Source organism: Lycium barbarum, chromosome 4 (assembly GCF_019175385.1).
Source record: "Lycium barbarum isolate Lr01 chromosome 4, ASM1917538v2, whole genome shotgun sequence".
NCBI lineage: Eukaryota > Viridiplantae > Streptophyta > Magnoliopsida > Solanales > Solanaceae > Lycium > Lycium barbarum.
Genome location: NC_083340.1, coordinates 56,446,081 through 56,465,661, shown reverse-complemented (window position 1 = coordinate 56,465,661; position 19,581 = coordinate 56,446,081). Strand labels below are relative to the sequence as shown.

General features: G+C 36.5%; 1 protein-coding gene across 1 annotated transcript; it reads right to left on the bottom strand.

The window, feature by feature from the left end:
- Window positions 1-5,734: 5,734 nt before the first annotated feature.
- Window positions 5,735-18,994, bottom strand: LOC132636037 (putative SWI/SNF-related matrix-associated actin-dependent regulator of chromatin subfamily A member 3-like 1). The gene is made up of 4 exons (XM_060352692.1): window positions 18,526-18,994; window positions 15,585-16,810; window positions 13,937-14,228; window positions 5,735-6,718 (listed from the first exon to the last, which is right to left on the bottom strand). Exons 1-4 carry the CDS (start codon window positions 18,854-18,856, stop codon window positions 5,916-5,918), a joined length of 2,652 nt encoding a protein of 883 aa, XP_060208675.1. The 5' UTR covers window positions 18,857-18,994; the 3' UTR covers window positions 5,735-5,915.
- Window positions 18,995-19,581: the final 587 nt, after the last annotated feature.

The following is a 19,581-nucleotide window of genomic DNA, read 5'->3' as shown; positions in this document are numbered from 1 at the left end:
TAAGCTATGTTCCAATTAAACACCTCGACTCCTAATAAAATGTTTCAATTAAACACTTACGGTTCAAAAATTAAGAAATTTTTGTGTATGTTTTCATTCGTCTATTAGATAGTTAAATTAATCACATAAAATATGTCATCTCCTTTAAGAACTTATATTTAAGTAGTTTAGTTAACCGCATCAAATAACCAGCCCATTTCAAGGGAAAAAGTAAAGACCACCACAAAATAGGGACAAAAGTGCAAATGACCCAAGTATATTTCTATTATATATAAGCACGGTGGGAGGACGAACACAGCTCCTCCAGCTTGTACCATAAGCTTTACAAATTGTACATGTAATGAATGCTCGTACCATAAGCTATATAACTTGTACACTTTATCCAACTATTTTTATATCCCACGTGGACATATGTCATAGTACTTAACATTTTTTCCCTTCTCATGTATAGACGTATGCACTTCAATTTTAATTCTCCGACACATTTATTTCCTCCATGCACTTTTACTTGTTCACTTTTGACTTTTCGCATTCTTGTTGAATATTTATTCTCTTCACATGTATAGATAGACATATGCAGTCCAATTTTAATTCACCTACACAAATTTATTGCCTCCATGCACTTTTACTTGTTCACTTTTGACTTTTCACTATCTTTAAGAATTAATAAATCCTACGTGGATATATGTCATAGTACTGAATATTTATTCTCTTCTCATGTACACGTGTGCACTTCAATTTTAATTCTCTGACACATATTTAGTTCCTCCTCACACTTTCACTTGTTCACTTTTGACTTTTCACGTTCTTGCTGAATATTTATTTTCTTCCCATGTATGCACTTCAATTTTAATTATCGGGCACATATTTATTTTCTCTGTGCACTTTTACTTGTTCATTTTTTACTTTTCAAGTTATTTAAGAATTAATAAATGAAGTACTCCCTCCGTCCCATATTTCTTGGCCATATTACATGATTTTTCACGTTCTTTAAGAATTAATAAATGAAGTACTCTCTTTGTCCCATATTAATTGGCAACATTACTATACTTGACTTTTCACGTTTTTTAAGAATTAATAAAAATGAAGTACTCCCTTCGTCCATATTACTTGGCCACATTACTAGAAATATATGTCTATTTTTCTATTCTATATTTTTCTTCTTTTCTATTTCTAATATATATAAGTGTGAAGAGAGGACTAATACAGCAATAGACATTTGTACCACAAGCTATATAAATTGTACATTTTAACCAAGTACCTTTTTATCCCACGTGGCCATATGTCATAATACTGAATATTTATCTCTTCTCGTGTATACACGTATGCAATTCAAATTTAATTCTTCGATACATTTATTTTCTCCGTGCACTTATACTTGTTGACTTTTGACTTTTCAAGTTCTTTAAGAATTAATAAATGAAGTACTCCCTCCATCCCATATTACTTGGCCACATTATTAAACTACTTTTTATCTCACGTGGACATATGTCATAGTACTGAATATTTATTCTCTGCTCATGTATACAAGTATGCACTTCAATTTTAATTCTCTGACACATATTTATTTCCTCCGTGCACTTTTACTTGTTCATAAATGAAGCACTCAACATTACTAAAAATATATGTCAAAATTACTTGTTCATTTACAGAACCAAGATAAAATTTATTAAATCTTTCACATGTTATCCTCTCCGTCCCATATTACTTGGTCACATTACTAAAAATATATGTCCAAATTACTTGTTCATTTACAAAACCAAGATAAAATTAATTAAATCTTTTCCATCTTACCCTTAGTAATAAATGTTCTTAAAAATAGTCAGTTTTGATTAGAATGTATTTATTGGAGAGAGATAGGGGTAAGATAGTAAAAAACATCTTTTATTTCTCATTTCTTAAGGGGCGTGCAAAAGGGAAAGTGACAAGTAATATGGGACAGAGAGAGTATATATTTTACCATAATATTCATATTTATTGGTGTAAGTCTCAATAGCATTCGAAAATAATTTGAAAATGAGTAATTAATGTGAAGGGTAAAATTAATAATAAGAACACACAAATATTCACTCATTAATTCCATGGAAATTAATGGCCAGCCTCTTCTGCATGATTCTCCCCACTCTTCTTGCGCTGCCTAGCTTGATGGTCCCCATGATAAATAAAGGAATACAAGAAAAAGGATAACATGTATATTTCTACAAATATGTACGCCTATAATATATGCGTAGTCGTTATCTTTATACACAATCAACATAATTGCAGTTTCATACTTATTAATAATTACCATATTGGTTTCTTTCTCTTGATATGTTAGCGGGGTGACTTTTATCCCCGTTTTCCTTCTTTGTCAATACTTTAAACGTGAAGAGGGGACGAACAATAGCAATGCAAATTTGTATCAAAAGTTATTTTAATTCTTCTACACATAATTTTTTGACTTTTCACGTTCTTTAAGAATTAATAAATGAAGTATATATTTTATCATAATATCCATATTTATTGGTGTATAGTCTTAATAGCCTCAGAAAATGAGTAATTAATGTGAAGGGTAAAATAAGAAGATTTTTTTTTTCTTGATAAGTTAACGTCGACAAGTAAAATTGAAGGGAGGGAGTGACTTTTATCCCCGTTTTCCTTCTTTGTCAATACTTTGCTTATTTACTCTCCTTTGCAGTCTCTGATTATTGTTTTTTTACATTTATAAAATGTATTACTTTATATTTTCATTTCAGAATTAAAACTTGATGATTTACGATATAACATATATCTTTCTAATTTTGATTTCTTTGTAACAATTTGTTTTATCTATAATTGTTAATATAAAAAATTATAATATATTTTTTAATTAATTTAATAAAAATATTTTATTAGTTTTGCTTTTGAAAAATCCAATATATACAACAATGGTTCTTATGTTTGGATCTGAATAGTTACTTAATTGTAATGGATATCAACCTATTGGTATACATATAAGATATTAAAATTAAAAAAAAAAAAATTAGAATCAAAATATTAATTTTCCCTCATATTCTTACTAATTTTCTTTTTCACATCGATGAACAACTTTCATTGTCATGATAATGAGAAAAAAGTCCGACTCTTTCCATCTCAAAGACTTAATTCCATCAACTCAATTTTTTAATTATAACTAAAGTGATGATACATAAAATGCATTTTGTATATATTTTTATATATAATAACAATTAGAATGTTTTTAAAAGTTATTTTCAAAATACAAACCTTAAAGACTGGCTAATTAAAGTGAATAGACATGTTTGGCCCGTGCATCGCACGGGCATGTATTGCTAGTACATTTAGAAACGTTTATGGTCTCCGCCCTTGCTTAATGTTCGTACTTGAACAACTTACTTTTTCCAATCATTTTTTTGCACGGATTGCCCTTCTTTTGGGGTGCTCTTTAAATTTTGCCACTCATATTTGTGTTCTTTAAGTTTTGCCCTTCGCTTGGATACCTGAGGTTCTGGGTTCGAACCCCCGCTCAGGCATAAAATAAAAAATAATTTCGCAAGGCAGGGCTGGGGGGAGTGTATGCCGGATCCGACATACAATCCTTAAGGAAAAACTAAAGTTATGCCGGAGGGGGCAGACTTTGCCTCGAGACATATATATATATATATATATATATATATATATATATATATATATATATATATATATATATATATATATATATATATATATATATATATATATATATATATATACTTTTCAAGGCAAACTTTTAATTATGCCTTAAGGAAAAGTTTCGCCTTATGGAGCATACTTTTAGTTATGCCTTAACTAAAAGTGTGTCCCATAAAATATAACTAAAAGTATACCCCATAAGGCGGAACTTTTCCTTAAGGCATAACTAAAAATCTGTCTTAAGGAAAAGTTCTGCCTTATGAGGCATACTTTTAGTTATGCCTTAATTAAAAGTCTGCCCCATAAGGCATAGTTCCTTAAGAAAAAGTTTTGCCCCATAAGGCATAACTAAACTATGCCTTGAGGAAAAGTTATGCCCCCTCCGGCATAACTTTAGTTTTTCCTTAAGGACTTTATGCCGGATCCGGCATACAATCCTTAAGGAAAAACTAAAGTTATGCTGGAGGGGGCAGACTTTGCCTTGAGACATATATTTTTTTATTTTTTTTTTACTTTTCAAGGCAAACTTTTAATTATGCCTTAAGAAAAAGTTCCGCCTTATGGGGCATACTTTTAGTTATGCCTTAACTAAAAGTGTGCCCCATAAAATATAACTAAAAGTATGCCCCATAAGGCGGAACTTTTCCTTAAGGCATAACTAAAAGTTTGTCTTAAGGAAAAGTTTTGCCTTATGAGGCATACTTTTGGTTATGCCTTAATTAAAAGTCTGCCCCATAAGGCATAGTTCCTTAAGGAAAAGTTTTGCCCCATAAGGCATAACTAAACTATGCCTTGAGGAAAAGTTATGCCCCCTCCGGCATAACTTTAGTTTTTCCTTAAGGACTTTATGTCGGATCCGGCATACACTCCCTCCAGCCCTGCCTTGCGAAATTATTTTTTTATTTTATGCCTGAGCAGGGGTTCGAACCCAAAACCTCAAGTATCCAAGCTAAGGGCAAAACTTAAAGACCACAAATATGAGGGGTAAAATTTAAAGACCGCAAATAGAACGGGCAAAATTTAAAGTACCACCCCAAAAGAAGGGCAATTCTGCGGTCCAATACCTAAGGACTAAGGTCAATTTTTTAACCCTAATAATACATAAGCTAAGAGTTGTTAAGTTTACATTTTTTTGTGCGGATTGTCCTTCAAAAGCACTGGTCTGTAATTTTTGTCCCTCAAATTGGTGGTCTTTAATTTTTGTCCTTCGCCTCAAGATTCTAGGTTCGAACCTCAGCTCAGTAAAAAAAAAAAAAAATCTCAAGGCAGAATTTTGAATAGAAAACTCTACCTGTAGGTAGAGTTTGCATTCAAAACTCTGCCTGCAGGTAGATTTTTCCATTCAAAATTCTGCCTCAGGCCTAACTTTGGCCCGAATAAGCCTAACTTTGCTACAAAACTCTGTCTTGCGATTTTTTTTTACTGAGCCGGAATTTGTACCCCAAACCTCATGGTATTAGGCGAAGGGCAAAAATTAAAGACCACCAATTTGAGGGACAAAATTAAAGACCACCCCAAAATAAGGCAGTCCTGCGAATTGCCATTTTTTTGTGCGGAATGCCCTTCAAAGGCACTGGTCTTTAATTTTTGTCCCTCAAATTTGAAATCTTTAATTTTTACCCTTCGCCCAAAAACTCACGGGTTTCGGGTTCGAACCCCCCGCTCAGTCAAATATTAAAAAAAATTCGCCAGGACAAAGATTTGTAACAAAATTAAGCCTACTCGGGCAAAATTAGGCCAATTCGGTAAAGTTAGGCCTAGAGGCATTTGGATAAAAGTTTGCCTTAAGGCAAACCTCTGCCTGAGCCTGAATAGGCCTAATTTTGCTACAAACCGTTGCCTTGCGAATTTTTTTTTCTTTTTCATGAGCCGAGGTTCGAACCCAGAACTTCGGAATTTAAAGACCAACAATTTGAGGGACAAAAATTAAAGACCAGTACCTTCGAAGGGTAATCGTGCAAATGACCCACTTGAATATGAAGTTCCAAATTCTGCAGCCTAACCTTCTTTTCATTAACATTCTGGCAAGGAGGAACTTATTTGCTCCAGGCTAATCTCATGATGGTTTACACAAGACACGAGAGCAAGTTCAAAGCACTATTTCCATTTTCATAGAAAGTTGAGCAAAATAATTCAAAGCAGTGAAGATTGCAGTAACTGTATAGGCATGCATTTCTGACCAAAAAGATCAGATGGATAGTACATTAAGCATTTACAAAAACATATACATCCATCTACGGATCATCAATAAAGAAATAAGAATGACATCACAAGTGCATCAAGGTACGAAGGTCATCAACACTAATATCTCTTTGATCTTGCGAGCTCCTCTTCTTCCCGAAAGCCTTCCTCGCCAGCAGTTTCTTCGTTTCTTGCAGTTCCAGTATCCTCTCTTCAATGGTGCTTCGTGCAATCATCCTCACAATCTTCACATCTTCCTTCTGTCCAATTCTATGGACTCGGTCCATAGCTTGCTCCTCAACTGCTGGATTCCACCAAGGTTCTATTAGATAGACTCTAGTAGCAGCTGTAAGATTTATTCCAGCACCTGAAGCTTTTAGACTTGCAAGCAAGATGGTAGGCCCCTTGGGAGCTGGGATTTCAAACTCCTTAATGACTTGGCATCTCTTTTTTGCATTCATTGACCCGTCTAAGCGCAATATCTTAAACCCAGCTACTTTAAGCGGCTCTTCAAGTAGGAGCAACATCTTCCTGAATTGAGAGAAGACAATTGATTTTCTGCTAGGGCTTTCATCTCTTGATGCAACAAGAAGTTTTAGGAGTGCATTCACTTTGGATGATGCAGTGGATGAACTTCCACTATTTGCTGCATTAGATGCTTCAGGTGGGCAGAAGAATAGGTCGGACTCTGACAGAGGATGACGGCAAAGTGGGCAGCAAGGATTGGCGCGTTTTATGGTCTTCAAAATGCATGACTTGCAAAATATATGCCCACAACAAGTAATGACACTATTGGTAGGTGGAAAAATGCAGATTGGACAATCAATTCCCTCGTCATCTTGCAACGCTGACAGCATTTTGTCCAACAACTGTGGGTTGCTCTGCACATCTGGTTTAATTCAATGATTAAATGCATTACTCACTGTCTAGCTGAACCAAAAGAGAAAAGCAGGGTGGCACAAAAGGTCTTTTACTTGGCTAATTACACATATTCAGAAAATGATTACAATTCCCCCTTATCAGCCCTAAAAGAAAATGTAACAAAAAATACAAACATGCAATATATTTTGTTAGAATCAATTATGCAGTAGGAGCTTTGTTCTTTGTAAAACAAACAACCCTAAACCTCAAGCCAGCATTACCAAGAGCTTGAACTGTAACAATATATGACAGAAATCAGCTTTTAAGTCCACAATGAACAAAGGACTGTCTATGTTGTCCCTGGAAACAAAGGTATACACTACTCTAAAACAGGAAGTTGACATTTTACGGCACTTGTTTCTCACCTATTTTGAGAAAGACTGCAATGGCATGGGTATATTTCCAATTAATCAGGTTATTTTCACTTCTCGTTCAGGAGGTTGTGGGTTGGCAAAACCCCAACTTACCACTTGTGATGATATTCAGTGGATAAGAAACAAAAGTAATTTAAAATTAATCCACTATACAAAGAAGCATATGATAGCGCCAAAAGTATTTAGAAACCTTCAACCAATTATAGAAGATTTGGAAAGCTTTAGGAAGACCATTAAAGAGGCATTCAAGGTGTACAATAGGCTCAAGTGGTTGTTTGATGAAGGAAAGTCAAGTAACAAGAAGAGGAGATGCATCAAAACATCAAGAAGAAGAAGCAGCTACTGGGTAAACCTGACAGGACGGCGATCGCGAGCACACTGGCGCGATCATGAAGATGAGCTGCAGCTGAAGAATCGTGAACGCGAACATCAATCGCGGTCACGAAGGAAGCATACCAGGCAGGATTCCCAATTGCGAGCCTACCACTGCGATCGCGAAGGCTACTGGGCTTGTCAGCTTCGTGTAATTTGGACCAAGCTATTTTAGGCCTAGTTTTTAATGGTAATAAGGTAGTTGTTGGTATCAATTGAACCCTAGTATAAGTAGTTCTTTTAAGGGCATCTTCACAAGTTAGCTTTGATTATGAACATAAATACTATTGTGAGTTGGGGGTTTGTCCCAGACCTCTCCAATAAATGTCTCTTGGAATTCTACATGTTAGGTAATATTCATGTATGCATCCATTTCCCTTCGATTATATCTTGTAAGTTAATATTAAATTGGTTTATTTCAAGTTTTATTTCTTCGGATGTAATAATTGCATTCATTACATGATTTGAACCCTCCTCTCTCCTATCCTTTGATTAGTGATTATTGTTGGGTTTACGAGGATTCAACTAATACATAGTGTATTGTTTTCTTACAGCCTCTGCCTTAGTTTCTAAATTATCCATCTGCTTTATTGTTCTGTCTACCAATTTCCTAGTGGTCTTGTGGGGTGGAATAGTTTATATTCAATTTCCTTGAATTTTCCTAGGTTGAAAGTTATCATGTGGTATCAGAGCTTTGGGGTAATTGGGGTATTCTACTACTCAATTAACTATTTTTGAATCAAAGTCACAAAAAAGAAAAAAAGAAAAAAGTACAAAAAGATGTTTCTGCACTTGAGTTCTTGTTCAATTTAAAGCTGAAATTTCGAGATTGTTAATAAAACTGTTCAGTGTGACTGTTTGAAGCTTAAATTCGAGGCTGAAACACTAATCTGTTGATTGGGTTTGAAGACTAGAGCGGAAACTCTGAAGCAAGTTGAATTCCCATTTGAGCTTGAAAAATCCGAATCCAGAAATTATTAATTGTTTTGGATTGGATGTTATTGGGTTTTGTTGGGAACACCTCGGGAAGTCAAAAACCAAATCAGAGGGTGTGCAGTTTGGAGGGGATTAGGAATGTTTTGAGCTGAAAATCAGAGGCAGGATCGAGTTGGACGACGAACTGTGCGAACAGAGGTTTAACTATGATTGCAAGAGGCAAAGCGGGATCGTGAAAGACTCGGGTGAATTTCCGCAAAAGCGAAGTGATCACGACTGTCAGAACTTTCAGAGAACTCCGCAAAAGCGAAAGTGAAAGTCGAGATTGCGACCCACAAAATTCCTGTCAAATCCCGCGAAAGAAAATAGCGAATGTGAACCATAGCAGACTGAGCAAACTATCAGAATTAAAGTATTAATTGTTTCCATCTTTCTATCAATTTTTCCACTTTCTTAATTCCTTAGCTAGATTTCATCTAGTATATTGCTCATACTTGTGTTATCTAGTTATTTCTGTGCTTATATTTGTTTCCTGCCAATTTTATTCGTGCTTTTCTCCTCCGTCTCATTGATATTCTTGTTTCTAGTCCATTAGTTTTGATTATCCTTCTTTGAGTTAAGCATAAATTCCACTCAAAGCCTAGGTTTCCGGATGATTGATTCATACATAGCTGCAGTATGGATAAAAGCTAAAAAAGGCTTCATCTCAAGGAACTAATCATTTGACATCACTGAAAATGTAACCGACTCAGATGCCTGGTATGAGTGGGTTGAAAGAAGAAGGAACTTAATGAGGAGTCTGACAGTCTAACTAGAGTGAGCTATTATGGTTATATCAAGTACTTCGCACAGCTTCGAGGTAAATGGAAAGCTCTTCAGAAGGTGGAACTCACAGATCTATCTGACGAATACTTATGTAACCATAAAAGTGCAGTGAGTATGGGACAGTATTCAACAAATTATGGGAACCTTGGAAGAATGAAAACAGAGATCGTGGAGAGGGTGGCTCAGTTTAGATACAATCCAAGAACAAAAGAATCTGACAGATGATGAACTTGTAGTGAAAGCAAATTTGGTGATGGAGTTTGACGGAGATGCAAATTTGAGGAAGGTGCATGGAGATAAAGATCACGAGTACAGTGGTTAAAACAGGGTGACAAAAATACCAAATTCTTCCATAGAATAGCAAATGCTCACAGATTGTTCAATTACATTGACAAGTGGAAACAAATGGTGAAGTGATCATAGATCCAGAGGGTATCAAGGCGAAGCAGCTTCCTTTTACAAGAAATTATAAGCAGAAAACGAGTGGAGACCAAATTTCAACCTGACGGAAAATCAGAGCATCACTGAAGAAGAGCAGGTGTGGCTAGAGAGAGAATTTGAGGAATAAGAGGTGCTAGATAGCACTAAATTGTGTGCCAAGGACAGGCTATACAATGGGATTTTTTCTAGCTTGCTGGGGGAAATATTCTGAACACTTTAAGAGACTTTCATTCGGGGCCGGCTCGACCATAAGGCCAGTAAAGCAATGGCTTGGGGCCCCAACTTTTTGGGGGCCCCATTTTTCCAATTTATATATATATATATATATATATATATATATTTGTGCGTGTGTATTATTAAATTCTAATTCCCCGCTTTTGCTATTCTTATTATTAAATAAATGTTCTAATTCCGTACTGTTTTAATATGCTTTTCCTTGCGCCGAGGGTCTATGAGAAACAACCTCTCTACCTCCCAAAGTAGGGTAAGGTAACCCCCTTATAGGATTACACTGGGTATGTAGTTGTAAATATTCTAATTTCAATTTTTTTTTTGAAGAATTAATTAAATCCCACAAAGGAGCCCTTGATAGCTATATTATCAATTGAAAAGGATTTGTTAGAACAAATGGATTATAAAACAGTAGTTAATGACTTCACATCTAAAAAATCTAGACAAGTAGATCTTAAATAAAAATATATATGAAAATCTTTCATTTCTTAAAAAAAAAAAAAAAAAATTAGGGCCTCTCTGTGAAGTTTGACTTTAGGCCCCCCATCTTGTTGAGCCAGCCTTGCTTTCATTCTCAGGAATACCTTGAAAAGAACTCTAATGAGACTTTTGTGGCGTTGATCCCAAAGAAGAATGGTGCAAAAGATTTGAGATATTTCAGGCCTATCAGCCTAGTTGGGGTGTCTATAAGATCATCGCCAAACTACACATTGAAAGATTGAAGAATGTGGTGAACAAGTTGGTAGATAAGCAGCAAATGGCTTTCATAAAAGGGAGACAAATCATGGATGCAGCTCTAATTGCAAGTGAATGTGTGGATTCAAGATTAAAGGGGCAAGTTACAGGGCTTCTATGTAAGTTAGACATAGAAAAAGCATATGATCATGTAAACTGGGTTTTCTTAACCGTATGCTGACACTATTGATTGAAATACAAATGTTACCTTATTCAAAAATAAAAACTGGGTTTTCTTAACCAAAATACAGAAGGATATGGGATTTGGAAGGAAGTGGGCTCAGTGGATTCTTTTTTTGCATTAGCACAGTCAGGTTCTCTACCCTGGTGAACGGAAGTCCTAAAGGCTAATTTCCTTCTCAAAGGGAATTAAGGCAGGAGGACTCTCTCTCTCCTTATCTATTTATTATGGCTATGGAAAGATCAAACAACATGATAAAGAAAGCTACTATGAGAGGGTGGCTGAGAGGCTTCAAGGTGAACAACAGGATACAAGATAGTATGGAATTTCTCTATCTAATTTATGTTGATGGCACACTAGTATTCTGTGAAGCTAATTTGAACAAGTGAGACAGCTGAGAATGATACTACTCACTTTTAAAATTGTTGCTGGTTTACACATAAACTAGAGGAAGAACATGTTGTTTCCAGTTAATGGAGTGGAGGGTATCCATATCTAGCAGGGACATTGAGATGTGAAGTGCGATCCCTTCCAATGACATATTTGGGGATGTCACTAGGAGCCAAAAATAAGGCAACAGAGGTATGGAATGGGGTGATTGGAAAGTGTGAAAAGAGATTGGCAAGATGGAAGATTCAGATCTCTCTTTTGGAGAAAGAGTCACTTTAATCAACAGTGTTAGATTTTTTAACCACTTATATGATGTCTTTATTCCCCATACCTTGGGATAAGAGTTGGACACGCTCAGATGGAACTTTTTGCGACAGGGTAACAGAGAAACAAAATGCTACCATCCAGTGAAAAGGAACTCAGTAGTTAAGATACCTCTTAAGGTTGCATGCTTTACATGGTTGCTAGCCAAAGAAGCTGTTTTGAAACATGAAAACCTGAGAAAGAGAAGGATTATCTTAGTTTCAAATTGTTGCTTATGTGGGGAAGCAGCCGAGACAGTAGGGCATCTGTTTTTACATTGCAGAATTACTGATCAGCTATGGAAGATTTTTATCAATCTCAGAGGCATATCTTGGACAATGCCTAGCAAGATTGTTGACACTCTTTCTAGCTGGGAGGAGGCTGGGATTGGGGCAAGGAATAGAAGCTATTGGAGGATCATTCCAGCTTGCATATGGTGGACAATCTGGAAAGAAAGGAACTCCAGATGTTTTGAGGATAGGAGCAGCACTCTACAAAAGATCAAGCAAGACTGTATGTTGCTATTTTGTTTTTGGTGTACAAAGAATCCCTCTGTAGATGCAGAATCAATCCTAGAAGTTCTTGACTCATGTTAGGATTTTACTTTCTTAGCTTCTTAGTTTTCTTTTTTCTTTTGTAAAGGGGTTTTCGGGTACTACCCAAGTACTGGTCTATAATACAAAATTGTTACCTGTTCAAAAAAAAGAAAAGGAACTCAGTGGTCACAACCAAAGGAGGAGGGTTGGGGATCGGGAACCTTAAGGTACACAACAAGAGCTTATTAATGAAATGGCCATGGAGGTATAACACTGAAAAACGAGCTTTGTGGAGAAATATCATCTTTCAGACGTGGACAAGTAAACAATTGGTGCACAAAGTCAGGCAGGCTAGCTAATGAGGTGAGCAATTGGAGGGCAATTAGGAACCTATGGGAGGAGTTTAATGATGAGATTGGGTTCAAGGTTGGAGATGGAAGGAAGATAACATTCTGGGATAACAACTGGTTGTGTCATGTACCTCTCAGGGTCAGCTTTCTTGAACTACAAAATCTGGTAGATACACCAGACATAACAATTATGGATGCGTAGAACCAACAAGGCTGGAATCTAAATTTCAGAAAAGCTTTGACTGACTGGAAGATTGACAAGGTGGCTGAGCTAACTAAGTGTCTGGAATCTTTCAAAGGAACAACTGAGGAGGCAGATTCTCTTATCTGGAAAGTGGATAGCAGTTTGAGATTATCTGTGAAAGGGGCATATAAATGGTTAAGCAATGCAGGGAACCAACAAGTGTCTTGGCCTTGGAAACATATTTGGAAGGTCAGAATTCCTTCCGAAGTTTCATGTTTAGCCTGGCTCCCAGCAAAGAAGGCTCGTCTTACCCATTAGAAGCTACCGAGAAGAGAATTTCAAATGAGCTCCGGTGTTTCCTATGTAATGCAGTCCAAGAAGAGAATAGTCACCTGTTTCTACATTGTAGAGTTATTGAACAGTTGACATATCTTATAAAAGCTGTCACAATCATTAATAGGAAGATTACAACTCCGAGAGGCCGAACAAATTCCCTAGGACTGCTATAACTGGCATGATATAGACCACGGACCAAAAGCGGTTACTTAGAAGTGATCATTGAATAAGTTTCTTCGACTTCAAGTTGGGCACGGAATGTATTTGCACCATCACCGTCTTGGGTTTTTGTTGGTCGAATACAGAAAAAGAAGTCTACTTTTTTTGTGTTGTGCTTCGCTAGGTCGAGGTAAGTAAGGTATACGAAGGAAAAGCCGATTATGGTGTTTATACATCAGACCAACCAATGACTATTCACGATTCCATAATTGAAGTAATTCCATAGGGTTCTTAAAGGAATGTTATGGCGACAACTATTTTTTACTCTGGGGAATATGAAATGGGTGATGCCAAGGACTACTTATGATTTGTTGAGATGTTGGAACAACTTAGGAGGTAATGCAAGAAACAAGATATGGTGGAACGCTATCCCAGCTTGTATATGGAGGTAACAAGATATGGTGGAATGCTATCCCAGCTTGTATATGGAGGACTCTTCGGAGAGAAAGAAATGCTAAGTGTTTTGAAGATAAAAACACAACTCTTTATAGAAGATTAAGCTTGAATTTATTTTTGTCTTTTCATTTCTGGTGTATAGAATTTTTTTTTTTTTAGTTGAAACAGAGGCAATATTACAGTATTTAAATTCCTTGGAAGTAGAAAAGGACAGATGAACTCACTGGATCTTTTGTAAATTTGGCTACCAGCACAAAAGCTGTGGTGGTGAATATACTGTTACCATTCTCTCAACAAAGATCAGATGATTTTCACCAGTCAAATTACTTTGTACACAAAATAAGAATTAAATAAATTTGAGAGACATCAAGTCTAACCTCCAATTTTATTTGATGGCAGTAAAGATCTCAGGTCTGAAGGACACAAGGCTAAATCTATACAGATCTGTCGAAGTCGTACAATAACACTCAGCACAGTCCAGTATTTTTTCATTGAACTATCAGAAGAGATGTATTGATTGACAATCTTCTTAGCTTCTGATTCCATCTGATCATAAATTTCCCTTTCTTCTCCAGAAAGCTCCACAAAAAAAGTCTCAATAGATTTTGATGGCAAACCAGTTAGAGCCTTTTCTTTGGTCCTTCTCAAAGACATGGTTGACATTAGGACCTGAAAAGGCAAAGAAGATCAGAATCCTAAAACAAGCTAGCAGGGAACATAAATTTTGTATAAAACTAATTAACTATGAAAAGGGAAAGAGAATGGATTACAGCCACTTGCCTTGATTTAGCAATAATCTTTCACACAAATGCAATTGAAATAATAGAAATAAATTGTTAATTCTTTCACGAACCACATTCTTTCCCAGAGATATGTAAAGCAGAATGGTAATAAGTTTAGAGGAATTTCCAGGTGCAATCAACGAAATCTCACATTCCAGAAGTTGTGCTATGCAAATTACGTAATAGTGTTCTAAAGCTTGCATTTGTATTTGTCAGAGAAGTCTTTATCTAACAAAACTTTATAAGTTATAGCAATAATATTCTGTGCAGTAAACTCCTCAAGAATACAATGCATGCCACAGAAGCAAAACACAACACATTTGCATTTCTTCAACGTACTGTCGACCAGTGAAGATTGTCATGCATCAGAAATTCAATAGAAGTGTACTTCAAAGATAAATAACCTTTCGCCATTATAAATATAAACCAGCGGCAATAAACAAATTTACTTGAAAATAGAGTAGGCCATATCCAAACTTTAAGCAGTTAGATATACACTCTCAAAAGGAACTAGAACCCTGAAACTAACTGGCAATAGAGCATAGGCACACTGTAATACTTTTAAACAAAATGGCGCTCTAGCCATCAAAGAGAAACACACCAGATACGAAGAAAAGGTTGTCAGATTCAGCTTTAGTACTGCCTTAAACTGGAACAGCCCTTTACCTTCCCCTTTCTCTTTCATCGCACAAATTATTCGAGTCTCCAACTACATAACACTATAGTACTTAGTAGATTTTGCCAAAGCCTGAGCCTAAGCCACCCCAGCTTGCCGCTCCTCCTTCCGGAGAAAGCCCTTCTACCCTCCCTATCTAACCAACTGCTCAACCATTTGTCCACTGCTGGCAAACTGCCACTCCTGTTTTAGGAGTAGAGAGAAGGGAGCGAAATTTCACACGGTGTGGTATAAAGAGGATCTAGAGCATCTAAACATTAAGCTCTTCCTAACATTTCAAAGTTCATATACACACGTAGTGGAAATAGCATAACTTTTTCTAAGTACAGTCATAACGGAAAGAGATTAAAAGCATGATAATTACGGAAAAGTTGAGAATTGGAACTGGGAAAACAACTGTTTCCAATGGTCTGTATTCATAAAGATAAGTACAATTACGAGCCAATAGAACAAAAAGAGAATATGGAGGCTTTAAATCCAACACAAACTTAAAAAAGAAAATATATACATACATACATACATATATATATATATATATATATATATATATATATAAGAAGAGCTTACCTGCAGCCTCGACACCCCCTTCTCATCTCCCTGGGAAAGTGGACGTTGTATCAAACTGTTCCAGTAGGCTTTAATAGACAGAGGCTCAAATCTCAAAAATGCCATCAAAGAATACAAATCGAATGAGTTATTTTGTATTGGTGTTCCTGTTACCAGCCACCTTCGATTAGCTTTCAAGTTGTTAACTGCTCGACTTTGCTGAGCATTCACATTCTTAATGACATGTGCCTCATCCAAGATTACTCGCCACCATTCTATCTTTTTGACAGGAGAATCTATCCATGTGTCTTCATTAGCTAGAATACTATAAGTAGTTAAAACTATGTCATACTTTTCCAGCTCACTGGCATCTCCTGTCCGCTCTCCATAATAAAGATATGACTTCAGCGAACCTGATTTTGTGTGCTCCTCAATCTGTGAGGTCCATGATGAGAATACAGCTGGTGGACAAACAACCAATGTCGGCCCTGAATTTGAATTGCCAGAACGTCTGTCAGGACTAAACACTGATTTTCCCTTCACATGTAGAGTATGTGCTCGCTCAGTCTTTTGCTTCTTCCGTGAATTGTTAGTCTTTCCACTATCTCTTCCCCTTTTATTCCTCTTACTAAACGAAGCTGCACATGTGTCTTCCTCTTCATCTAATCCGTCATCTCTATCAGAATTTAGATGCCCACTTTTGATTGAAGAAGAAAGAACACCACCACATTTATCCAAAGCAATCAAAGAAAGAAGAGTAAGTGTCTTCCCCAACCCCATATCATCTGCAAATATTCCACCTCTTATAGGTTCAGGTCTTTTATCGGTAGAGTAATTTGTCAGGACATTCACATAATTACCCTCTTTCTCTTCCCAAAAGGGAGGCAATTCTTCAGATTTCTCCCTCTGAACCAACCACCACAATCCTTCCTTCTGGTGCAGAAGAAGCTTCGACTTTATTATATTTTTGGGTGGCTCTAATGCCTTCAGTTCTTCCTTTTTACTGACTTTGTCATCCAACAGCTTAAATATCTCATCGATGTCCCTCCCTTCTGGTGTACTTCTTTTCTCCTTCACTACCTCCGCCTCTGAAAGTGTAAATGATGGATTGCTCTCGCCAATCAAATACAACCCACCATTTGTAATTGCTGATTTTACTATTCCAAATGCTTCCAATCTTGCAAAGATGTGAACTTGACAGGGAAGTTTGTATCTGTTTCCTGGACGAGCCACCTTTGGAACAATTCCTATGCATGAATGAAAAAACTTATTTCAAAAATTATATCCCGAGCAGATTGGTAACTGTCAACACATTAGCAACATAAAATTTAAGAGTCAGAGACTATACCTAAAGAACAAACTCTGATTCCTATATTCAAGATAATCAAGTGATGCAGAGACTATAACTAAACACGAGTACTGAATTCAAAAAGTTATCCAACTACCGAAAGCTAAAATTCCAAAATTTAAAAAGAAAATCAAGGGCAAATACTACAGGTTGGGAAAAGAAAATTTCAACAAACAATCCAGAAAAGGGTAAAATGAAAGGCTCAATGAAAAGTAGAAAAACAAAATAAATCACAAACTCCAGGTAAAATGCAGCTCTGTGCATCTCATATTTCTCTGTCCCAGTGTTGTCAAAAGCACACTTAAGCCCCAAAGCTCAGCAAAGCACAGGTTGTGCGCTTTGGCAGGCGCTTTGGTGTAGGCGCCAAGGTGCTAACGCTGCCTAACGCATGTGACCTTCACCAATGGGTTGTCTTTAATGGCAAAATATTACTCCCTCCATCCCATAATAAGTGTCTCCTTAGCCAAAAACACGCATATTAAAAAACCAATGATGAAGTGTAAAGTTTACTAAATTACCCTTATGTAAAAAAAAATATTTATTCCTCTTGATGATTAGAGCATGCACAAGCAGTTCATCTTTTGACATTGGGAATCCAACTTTTGGCCTTGAATAAAGAAACTTGCCATTTTTTGTCCAAGGGCAAATATGGAAAAAACTAGTCAATATATGTATTGGTATCCTAAGGTGACACTTATTATGGGACAAAGGCTAAGGTGACACTTATTATGGGACAAAGGCTAAGGTGACACTTATTATGGGACGGAGGGAGTATATAGTTTAATTATAGTTTTTCTCATTCTTTGGTTCAAATAACTACTGTTTGTGGTTATACTCTATTAATTACATTCCATTGCACAAAATTTCAATTTTTTATTTCTCTTTGACAACAATGATCCTTCCCCAGGTTCACCTACGGAAACCTTGTTACGACTTCTCTTTCCTCTAAATGATAAGGTTCCAAACTTCGTGGGCAGCGAACCGCCCACGTCGCCACGATCCAAACATTTCACCGGATCATTCAATCGGTAGGAGCGATGGGCGGTGAGAACGAAGGGCAGGGACGTAGTCAACGCGAGTTGATGACTCGCGCTTACTAGGAATTCCTCGTTGAAGACCAACAATCACAATGATCTATCTTCTATCCCCATCATGATGAAATTTCGAAGATACCCGGGCCTGTCGGCCAAGGCTATAAACTCGCTGAATTCATCAGTGTAGAACAACATCCATAAGAATCAAGCAAACAAGCATAGATTTTTTAATCTTTGACAACAAATTTTCGAGGAAAAAGACAAATGACATATGAGTAGGGGTGGCAAAATCAAACCCATGAAAACATGACCCACTCATTTATTAATTCAGCCCTGTTTAACCCGCACCGGTTTGACACCCCTACGTATGAGTGAAGAACAAAAAAGACAACACTTGTTAACCCCATCCAACCAAACCCCCACACCCGCCCAACCACCCCCACCACGCACTTAATACATTTTCTACTTATTTTTTAGCGGTGGCAGGTATGGCGTGGAATGAGTCAAGGCTGAGCCGGACACCACAGTTATAAAGACACATGACATATGAGTAAAGAACAAAAAAGACAAGGGTCGTTACCGTCAATGGAGATGAGATGGTCATCAAGAAGGGGTGCTAAAACGGCAGAGGCGGAGCGTTCGATGTGTCCAACTTGAATTTCACGAGTATTCAGTACTTTAATAGCATTTGAATCATACTGATTAAGTGGTTCACGTTGAAGTCCAACCATTTCACGACCACGGATAGTACCATTGTAGTACTGTAGACCAACAACATTAACAATCACAAAACCCACCATGTACATCTCAGATGATGATGATGATGCCTCTCCTTCTTCTTCTTCGATGGGTGACAAAGGCCACCGATCAAGACTCATAAAAAGTTCAATTGGGTCTCGCCCTTCTAGCATTTTCAGTTGATGACGAGAATTGAAATTTCAAAACTGTTCAGAAAAGAGAGTTTAATTTAAAAGGGGAAAGGCGGGTGTAGAGAGAGAAAATAAACTACTAGTAAGAGTTCTTTTGACATGTGTTTGGAGAAAGATGTACATGTACCTTGTGATGAACGCCCTGTTTGGTTGTGTCCCCCTTTTTTTTTTTTTTTTTTTTTAAGAACGGATATTTATTCTTTCAATTTATGTGCTTTCTCCTTTCCCCAATAGATGAGTAATTTTTGTTATAAAATTACATAAATAATATATTTTTATTTTTGGAAGGAAAGGCGGTGTAGAGAGGAAAAAATATATATTAGAGATTTTTGACATATGATAGTAGCTAATAGATGTCGAGGATATGTGAGAGAGATGTATGTACATTGTGATTAACGCCTTTTTTCGTTCGGTCGTTCTTTTGTTTCGTCTTTTTGTTTTTTGAAACAAATGGAGTAATTATTTTTTTCCTCTTTCAATTTATGTGTTTTTACTTTCACTAGTTGATTAAGTAACTTTTAAAAAAAAAAAAAAAAAAAAAAAGAAAAGGGTCAAATTTACCCTCCAAGTATGGTTTATAGTAAATTTGCCCTCCGTCAAAGTTTGAGATCAAATTTGTCCTCCCCGTTAGGATACTTGATAAATTTTCCCTTATATGAATGGAGTTTTTGTAACACCTCGTAACTTCGGACGTAAGTTTGACTCAT